Source organism: Mugil cephalus, chromosome 1, assembly GCF_022458985.1.
Source record: "Mugil cephalus isolate CIBA_MC_2020 chromosome 1, CIBA_Mcephalus_1.1, whole genome shotgun sequence".
Lineage (NCBI taxonomy): Eukaryota > Metazoa > Chordata > Actinopteri > Mugiliformes > Mugilidae > Mugil > Mugil cephalus.
Window position 1 is genome coordinate 37,728,356 of NC_061770.1, and position 10,131 is coordinate 37,738,486.

Below are 10,131 nucleotides of genomic sequence, written 5' to 3' on the forward strand. Positions count from 1 at the left end.
TTTAAATACTCTACAAACATTGCCGCGGTTCATAGATACAGATGTCTTGTCAGTGGACAGCCTGGCTGGCGTCATGGACATCAGACAGTTCTTTACAAACAGAGGGGATCCAGACAAAGAAACAGGGAGAAGGTGAAATGTGAATGAGAGGGAGAAGGTGGGTATAGCTTTTTTTGCACTAAGCCAGAAGTAAATGGGAATCATTGACTTGGGATTCAGTAGAACGATCATTGTAGGCTACAATTTGCACAAGTCAAACTTGACATCTTACCAAAGATCATTAGATCCATGTCGCATAGTGTGTCTGCAATAGTTTGACTGCAATAGTTTGACTGCTAAAATCGTAGTGTATAGAGGCCATTCATTTATTTAATACCACCCCTGTTTCTTACCAATAATTTAATTTGGTGGGGTCAGGGTGGGGGCCTGTGCCCCTGTAAAGCTGCAGGCCTAGCAACGCCCCTGTGCAGTGTGCTGCCATGATCGTTAAAAAAGTGTGGGAGATCGCTATACAAGCTGTATATAAATATAGTCGCACAGTCGCCATGCACCTTCCATTAACGATCTAAATAACACGTTTAATTTGTTTAATTCAAAAAATGAACAAAAATCTCAGCCTCAGTGAGTAATAAACTGTTGCACAGAACCAAGTGCATTGCTGACTACACTAATACGAAAGCATTACTCAGGATTTTGTCATTTTATCAACCCAAGGATCATCAGGCATGTGATGTTTGTTTCAGGTTGTATCTCTGTCTCACTTTCTGAGGAGGTTCAGTCTGATGAAGAAGTCACACTGCTGTGCTCCAACTTTAGTACTGTTCCCTCACAGGTTTACTGGTTCAGAGTCGCCAAGAGGTCCGAGCTCCGCTGTGTCTGCTTCATGTTTGACTCTGTTCACTCTGCTTCATACAGCGATGGATTTAAAAACGGAAAATTTGCGTTACTTCCAACGTGTCCACTGTCTTTTACAAAATCCAATCGCTGTATTCATCTGACTCTGGACTATATTTCTGTGGCTTTTACATATTCAGCATGAATCCTGTTGATATGTAACTGTCTGTCCAGTGTTTTCTAAAGAACAAAAAGTCTGTAGTTGAAGGAAGATGAAATTCCAATGACACAAAGGACTGTCCAGAGTCTTCTATGGAGAGACTTAGATGTGGTCAGTCTCTCCGTCTCTAACAGGTCACAATGGCATTAGTACCATTTTGATGGGTAAACAACTGGTAAATGACAACTATTATCTGCTAAATAGCTGAAAAATAGTTCACAAACCAGTGCAGAATAGTAGTACATGCATGTAAAATGTATCTGCACGTGTACACCTACAAAACAAGTAGAATCAAACAAGAGTGGACAGGAAGGACAGTGTGTTACATGTTCATAATGTTGCACACAATAATGCATTTAGACAATCTGTAGTGCATGGATCTGATGTCAGAGTGGCTAAGCACTTATGCCACATATCTGGTAGTTTATAACGTCTAGGGAATGTCAGGGTGAAGGGTTTTGAGCAAAGACCTAAATGCAGGACAAAAGATAAGGCAGGGGTACAAACCAAAAAGGAATAACTAATAAACACAAAACGTAAGGTACTGCAGATGAGATGTATTTCAAATCACAAGAATCAAAAGGAATCATTACCGTGACAAAGGACAAAGAAATGTGGCAAGACAACTATAATAAGATGTGAGGACTTAAGCAGAAATGACACAACAGGGAACAGAGGGAAGACAGGGCTCTATATACGCACATGGGCAGAGGGATAACGAGACACAGGTGAAACTAATGAGGATGGAGCACACGAGGAGAAACCAATAAACAGTCAAGGAAAACTCAGGAAGAAACAACAAACAGGAAACCAAGAAACTCACCAAAATAAAACAAAAATCAGAACATGATCATGAAAAAACAAAACAAAAAAATAAAATCAGAATTGTGACAGGGAAGAAGAGGCAGCAGTTCTGTATCAGAGCTCCAGCTGTTTGCCCTCAGATCCAACGTTGTTTTTCTCGTTTTTCTTCTGTTTTTCCATTTTCCATCTTCAGTTAAACCTCTGTCGTCTACTCACGTTTTGTTTATCCTCTGGTAACCATCGAAAATGGTGACGAGGGGAATGTCATTCATGTGACTGACGAAGATTGATACCTAGTTCATGAAAAATGAAAAGCAAGTTCTGTAGGAGAACTAAATGAAGTTCCCACCCATTTCTGACAGGGACATACAGCATCTTCATGTTTCCTCAATAAATGTTCCTTCTTCTCCATTTCTCCTTTACTATAATGTCAGTCACACATTCTTCCTTTTGGGTTGCTTACCTCTTTTTGACCAGTGTGTATATATCCTTCTTTCTCTGTCAGATCAGTTTTTAAACAACAAACAATACATTCCTGCTTTTTTCACATTGCACTTCTAACCTTTTAAAGTTTTACTAACGTGCAGAGCAACACAGTGCATCTGACCGCACTTGATGTGACTTCCCGTAATGCACTGCAATAACACGGATGACAACAAACGTAGAAAATCTACACTCAGTCATGAAGGGGGGCGCTGTTTCACTACTTTGAAGAAACTGGGATGGGGAGGAGTTATAAAACTCAGACCCAACTAACAAAATAATGATTAGTTAGTTAATGGGACATCTGCTAAATTTCCACTCACTGGATGAGTTTTTTTGTTTTATTTTGTTTTTTCACACGATTCTGAAAGAACGCACAAGGCTGCTTTGGGAAAGTCCCACAATAAGAGCAGTTTCAGAATTAAAAAAAAAAAAAAATGCAACAAGGTTGAGGAAATCAATTTCAACCACTTTTCTGATAAGCACATTTCCTGACATGCACTACAGCATCATAACTGTCTGTTGTTTCGGTTTTTCATTTTGAAAGAGCTGTTTGTACATTTGCTGAACACCTGTACACCAGTTAACACTCCAGAGTGAAAGGTGTCACTGTGATAGGTTGGTATGAGTCCGTGTGATAACAAGTCACACGCAACAGACACATACAAACTGAACTTGCTCTCTCTGTTGCCTGTTGCAAAGTGACACTTGCACACAGCCTCATATCAAAGCATGTTCTCTGGAGGCTGCACATTTTAAGACATGACAGAATATGTCAAAACCACACCAGGTGAAGGTCACATTGTTCTTTATCGTGTACATTTGAAGCTACTAAGCCCTGCAAACAAGAAGTTGCAAAGGGTATTCCAATATTATCAATTAATAAAGATTAACAATGGTTACTTTGAAAAGGAATTAATTTCTCCTGAATGGTAAACGTAACTTGACAAGCAAAAAAAATATTCAAGTATATTGTAGTCAGTAATGTTAAACCACACACAGTGATGTGTGTGGAAGTAGTATCCACTTCTATAAAAACACAACTTTTAGATATCTGATTTGACATTTGAATGAGCAGGTCCTCACAGACTACACTTCCTTATCCTGCAATGTTTTATAGAGACTGATACATCAGTTCTCGTCATTTAAGTTTTGTTTAAATGTAGTCTCAAGTCATTTTTAACTGGACCACGTAGTCCTGTTCTCCTTTCAGATGTTAATTCTCACCCATTCAAAAGAAGTTAGACAGTGGCAGTCTGAGCAGGCGTAGAAATGAAGAACCACCCCACCTCTTTAAGTTACGTACGCTCTTAACTGGAGCACAGTTCAGTTACAATCATTGTAGTGGTGCAGTGGTTGTAGAGTCTTACTGTACGCACGATGGTGAACTTTACCTTGATACCAGTGTTACTCTGCACCTTCAGTAAGTACATATATTACATTTATCACTGTAACTGCTAGCAGATGTTTATACTATTCTATTCTATACTATTCTATATGCACTGTTAAACATTTTTAAACATTTGTTTTCGCACTATGATACATGCCATCCTTACATCTACATCGCTGCTGCACTTCATATTGTATTTTTATCTTATTTATCTGTAATTGTATTGCATTGTCCTGAGCCATATGCAATGAAATTTCGTTCTGTATACACCCTGTGCATACACAATGACAATACAGTTAGTCTAAGTCTACTTTAACATAACGGAATTGATATTTACAAACATTTCATGAATAATCTTTTGTTTCAGGTTGGATTTCTGTCTCAGTCTCTGAGTTTTACACATTGGAGGTTCAGCCTGGTGAAGAAGTCACACTGCTGTGCTCCAACTTTACCAGCGCTCCCTTGAGAATATTCTGGTTCAAACTGGTCAATGGAGCCAATATCACCCGCATCTCATCTATGTTAACATCTGATCAAAATACTTCATTTTATGATGGATTTGGCACTGGCAGATTTAATATGACATCAAACTCAACTACTCTCTTTCTGAACATCAAGCCTGTGGATTCATTTGACTCTGGGCTGTACTTCTGTGGACTTAACCAAGAACAAGGCTCAGTAAAAGTCTCACTGATGGCTACAAATTTAAAGGTTCCAGGTAAGATTACTATGAAGTACTTCTATGTCAATAAGGACCCTTTTTCACACAATATGCATATAAGGACTGACTTCAGCACACAAGAGGTAGAAAATTTTATCCACAGTTTTATCATTTATCTTTTTCGTAGAAGTGCCAACTGATGAGTTCATAAGTATGACGACTGTGATCCTGGCCGGTGTAACAGTTTTCCTTCTTATAATCATCATCTGTCTGGTCGTCAAAATCCGGAAACTTCATACAGGTATTTATGTGTTTTTATTTAAAATCTATATGCAAATGTTTTTAGTTATCAACTGATGGATTTTGTGTTTCTGTCATTTAGCTCAACACGAGGAAGTGAATCCACAACACACTGAGGTAATGACATTTTTACCTCAGATTAATATCTTGCATGATTTAATTCTTTTAATAAGCGATGTGTGAGATCAGTGACTGTAATTATTTTATTTTCAGAACGTGGCCTCTGATTCTCTCAACTACGCAGCTGTGAGTTTCCGTCCCAAAGCAAAGAGCAGCAGAAGGCCTGCAGCAGAGAGAGAACTGGAACCACATGTAGCGTACGCTGCCACAAGATAGACTCAAAATTACTCAACTCATGCTTTATCACAGTGAGCTGCTTGTGGGCCGTTTGTGTGGCTGGTGGACGAGAGATTACTGTGATGCCGTTAAAAAAAAATGTAATTTTGTAATAAAGATTTTATGTTCATGCAATTTTGTGTCGTCTCTACCTTTTCAATTGTAATATTCTGAGAGCAGAATAATGTGACAGACATTAGATGGAGGTGGAGTCACTTAGGTCTGTGATGTCAGGACAGATCATCTTTTAGTGTGAGAGAGTGTCTGCTGTCTGTGGAGAATCAGAGAGATCAGAGTCTAATGTTAACAGGAAGACTGTGGTCTGACTACAACTCAAAGCCACAAGGCCACTCTGACAAACACAGAAATACATCAGTTTTAAATAGATTAATTGACAAATGTAAAGAACAAAACAATCATTTATCAACAATCTTCATTTGTGTGTTAAATATGCACCAAATACAAGAATACAGTCCTCTGTTAGCATAAAGATGCGCAACATACCAATAACAGTGTTGGTAGCAAAGCTGAGGTCAGAAGTGATATCTTCAACCACAGGTGAGGAAGCAGGAGACCCATATCAGAGAGAGAAGTGGACCCCCATGCTCTTTATAGTGTCAACTGAACTTAACTGACAGTCTGTTGTATTGGAGATGCTGCTTTTTGTGTGTAGTTGATGAGTTGCAGTTGATCTTGTGTACAAACTGTCAATCTTCTGGATCATTAAATTAAGTCTTTATTCCTACGTCTGTCTGTCCAGTGTTTTCGAAACAATATAAAATCTGTATTTGAGAGAAGATGAATCTCCAGTGTCACAAAGGACTGTCCAGAGTCTCCTATTATGAAGAGGTTTGGATGTGGTCTGTCTATTAGCGCCATTTTGATGTGTAAACAGCTAGTAAACAACAACTACTATCTGCTAGAAAAATAGCTCACAAACTAGCTGATAGCTAGTGAGCTATTTTTCTAGAGCTAGTTTGCTCCACATATCTAGCCAGAGATGTGGACAAAATAGCTCACAAACCAGTGCCCAGTGCAGAATAGTGTAGTGTGCGTGTGATGTGTGTACGCATGTATACCTGTGCATGCGTATACATGTGTGCATGAATGTAGACCTACAAAACAAGCAGAAGCAACTGCAATGTCTGAGTTTTTAATGCATTTGAACCTTATTTAACATTAAAGTGCATATATGACATTTTACATAACTCTGGTGTTATTGACTGCTGCTCTTCAACACGCTGACAAGCCAATAGCGGATATAAATCAAATGAAAGTACACTTTAGAGAACAACAAACGTGCAAAGTGAAAACTATGCTGTGATCATCACAGCATCATTACTTAATGATGATCAGCATCAAGTTTTGTAACCCTTGCTCTCTGGTTTATACGATAAATAAGATAGAATAAAATAAGATAAGATGTGCCTTCATTCATCCCACAATGGGGAAATACTCATTGTTAACAGCAGTAAGACATTCAGGGAAGGAACGACCTGCGGTGCTGCTCCTTTGCACAATGTGAGTGAAGAAGCCTGGCACTGATGGAGCTTTCCAGGGCTCTGACAGTCTCATACAGGGGATGGGAGGTGTTTTTCATGGCTGGTGACAGCTTCACCAATACCCTTCTGTCCCCCACCACCTCCACAGGCTCAAAACTGCAGCACAGTACCAAGCAGCTTTCTTCACTAGCTTGTTCAGACTTTTTCCCTTTGCTGCCATGATGCCGTGCTCCAGCAGACCACACCATAAAAGATGGCCGACGCAACCACAGAGTCATAGAAGGTCCTCAGGAGGGCGCCCTGCACTCCAAGGGACCTCAGTCTCCACAGCAGGTGGAGTCTGCTTTGGCCCTTCCTTTATAGTGCTTGAGTGTTGTCAATCTAGTCTAGATTCTTGTTTAGGTGAACACCCTAGTGCCTGTAAGAGTCCACTGTCTGTTCCCTGGATGTTCACTGGTGGCGGGGAAGTGGCTTTGCTCTGGCGGAAGTCCACAACCAGCACTTCGGTTTTTCCCGCATTAATCCGGAGGTGGTTCCACTGGCACCAAGCCACAAAGTTCTGGTTCAGTTCTCGGTACTCCCTTTCATCTCCATTGTTGTTGATGAGACCAACGATGCCTGAGTCGTCCAAGAACTTCTGTAGGTGACAGTTGGTTGTGTGGTGGGTGAAGTCGGCAGTGTAGATGGTGAAGAGGAGATGGGCCAGGAGTGTCCCCTGTGCTGCAGATCACTGTCAAACACATAGTCCTTTGTCCTCACAAACTGTGGGTCTGTTGGGCAGGAAGTCCAGGAGCCAGACTGACAGCTGTTGGTGCACCCATGCATGGTTCAGCTTGTCCCTCAGGAGTTCTGGCTGAATGGTGTTAAAGGCACTGGAGAAATCATAGAACATGATTCTCACAGTGCTTCCAGACTTCTCCAGGTGGGACAAGGATCTCTGCATGAGGAAGATGACAGAGTCTTCAACCCCGATGCCAGGCTGGTAGGCGAATTGCAATGGGTCAGCAGTTGTTGGATGACCAACCTCTTTAGGGCCTTTGCAAGGTGGGCTGTTAGAGCCACTGGTCGGTAGTCGTTGAAGTCGCTGGGACGAAATGACATGGGCACTGGTACCATGCAGGATGACTTCCACAGCAGTGGTACCTTCTGCAACCTCAGGCTCATGTTGAAGAGGTGCTTCACAATCCCACACAGTTGGCTGGCGCAGGATTTGAGGAGCCTAGAGCTGATGCCATCTGGATCCGTTGCCTTCTTGACCTTTAGCCTGGCCAGTTCTCTTTCTACCTGGGCTAAGGAGAGCACCATGCTGGGTGGAGGGCGGTGGGTGTGCTGGGGTGTTGTAGAGGAGCTGTAGGGAGGGGGGCGGGGGTGGGAGGGGCAGTGGGTGCACATGGAGGTTGCGGAGGAGGGGCTGCGATGGTTGAGGACGTGGCAGCCAAGGTTCCAGTCGGGGGAACCTGCACCCGGTCTGGTTGGGTGAGGGGAGGGGTGACTGGTTGGTTGAATCTGTTGGAGAACCTGTTCAGGTCGTTCACCCACTCCTGGTCTCTGGCCAGCTCAGGTCTAGAATTATTGTGTCCTGAGATGGTTTTCAGACTCCTCCAGACATCGTTCTGCTGCAGCTGGTCTTCCATCCTCCTCCTGTAGCTGCCTTTTCTTGCCTTTATGACACAGACCCTGCACCTAGCCACTGGAAAATGAGCTTCAATGGACTTATACCATATACCAGATAATTTGTGATTTCAAGGAAAGAGGAGGCAGCGATTCTGTGTTGGAGCTTAAGCTGTCTGCCCTCAGATCGAGCGGATCAATATCATGAGTTCTCAGTATCTGCTTGTTTTTCTTCTGTTTTTCCATTTTCTATCATCAGTTAAACCTCCCCTGTCATCTGCTACGGTTTTGATTATTCTCCAGTAACCATCGAAAATGGAGATGGTTGGCGTGCCATTCACGTACTGACAAAGACCGACACCATTGTCCTACTTTATGAAAAGCAGGTTATGTAGCAATGGAGAACTAAATGAAGCTCACATTTATTTCTGACAGGGACATACAGCATCTTCATGTTTCTTCAATAAATATTCCTTCTTTGCCAGTTCTCCTTTACTGAATTGTCCAGTCACACATTCTTCCTTTTGGGTTGCTTACCTCTTTGACCAGTGGGTATATATTAGATGTTTTTACTGTCTTTCTCTACCAGATCATCTTTATATTCTGACCTGAGTGTTTGTTCTTGCTTGTTAAGAAGAACTTGTCATGACATGAGAATACGCCAGTACAATACAATGTATGACCACACACGAAGAATATCTACACATTGTCATGCACGGGGGCACTGTTTCAGTACTTTGAGGAAACTGTTTGAGTTTGTGAAATCATGGGGAGGAGTTATAAAACTCAGACTCAACTAACAATGGGTCATTCGCTAAATTTCCATTCAGTCTTTTTTTTTTTTTCACACCATTCTGAAAAAACACTCGAGGCTGCTTTCGGAAAGTCCCACGATCAGAGCAGTTTCAGAAAAGAAATATGCAACAATCAAGGTTGATGAATCCATTTTAATCTCTTTTCTGATTTTTAAGGACATTCCTTACGTGCACTACACTGCACCAACATAACTGTCTGTTGTTATAATTATTCCTTTTGAAAGAATAGGTTGTACATTTGCTGAACACCTGTACACCAGTTTACACTCCAGAGTGAAATGTGTCACTTCTGGCGTGATAACAAGTCACACGCAACAGACACATACAAATTGAACAAACTCTCTCTGTTGCCTGTACCAAGTGACACTTGCACACAGCCTCATATCAAAGCATGTTCTCTGGTGGCTGCACATTTTAAGCCATGACAGAGTATGTCAAAACCACAGCAGGGGAAGGTCACATCACTCTTTATTGTGTACGTTTGAAGCTACTAAGCCCTGCAAAGAGGAGTTCGATCATTGGTCAGGTAAGATTTAAACTGCTCAGACCACACTGCGTGAAATAATGTGCACATTTTTGACTTAGTGCAGAAGGATTAACAGACTACGGCTTTTAAAACTCTTGTCTACTCCAACGGGTATTATCAGTGAATAAAGATTAACAACGGATATGGATATGTTCTTAGATGCAAGATGAAAGTAAGTACCCTTTGATATATCTGTTGGTGATATTACTACTTGGAGAAATAATTAATTTCTCCTGAATGGTAAACTTAACTTGACGAGCAACAAAAATATTTAATTATGTTGTAGTTAGAAACGTTTAACCACACACAGTGATAGTATCCACTTTTATAAAAACACAACTGTTAGATATCTGATAGAACAACTCAGGGGGCATGTACTCCCAGACTGCACTTCCTTATTCTGCAATGTTTTATAGAGACGGATACATCAGTTCTCATCATTTAAGTTTTGTTTAAATGTCACCTCAAGTTATTTTTAACTGGACCACATAGTCCTGTTCTCCTTTCAGATGTTAAATCTCACCCATTTAAAAGAAGTTAGACAACATCTGTCTGAGCAGGCGTAGAAATAAAGAACCACCCCACCTCTTTAAGTTACGTACGCTCTTAACTGGAGCACAGCTCAGTTACAATTATTGTAGTGGTGGAG

The 10,131-nt window shown here is 41.2% G+C and overlaps 1 protein-coding gene across 1 annotated transcript; it reads left to right on the forward strand.

Annotated features, from left to right (window-relative positions):
* The first annotated feature begins 3,721 nt into the window (after positions 1-3,721).
* LOC125012489 lies at positions 3,722-5,096 on the forward strand. Its single transcript, XM_047592471.1, has 5 exons — positions 3,722-3,764; positions 4,099-4,449; positions 4,583-4,693; positions 4,775-4,809; positions 4,906-5,096. Exons 1-5 carry the CDS (start codon positions 3,722-3,724, stop codon positions 5,026-5,028), a joined length of 663 nt encoding a protein of 220 aa, XP_047448427.1. The 3' UTR covers positions 5,029-5,096.
* Positions 5,097-10,131: the final 5,035 nt, after the last annotated feature.

What these genes read in the sequence shown, in the direction of transcription:
- LOC125012489 (XM_047592471.1), top strand. Translation starts at nt 3,722, where the DNA reads ATGGTGAACTTTACCTTGATACCAGTGTTACTCTGCACCTTCA. An exon ending in AATCCGGAAACTTCATACAG is followed by an intron (nt 4,694 to 4,774) that starts GTATTTATGTGT and finishes TCTGTCATTTAG; the next exon opens with CTCAACACGAGGAAGTGAAT. An exon ending in TGAATCCACAACACACTGAG is followed by an intron (nt 4,810 to 4,905) that starts GTAATGACATTT and finishes TTTTATTTTCAG; the next exon opens with AACGTGGCCTCTGATTCTCT.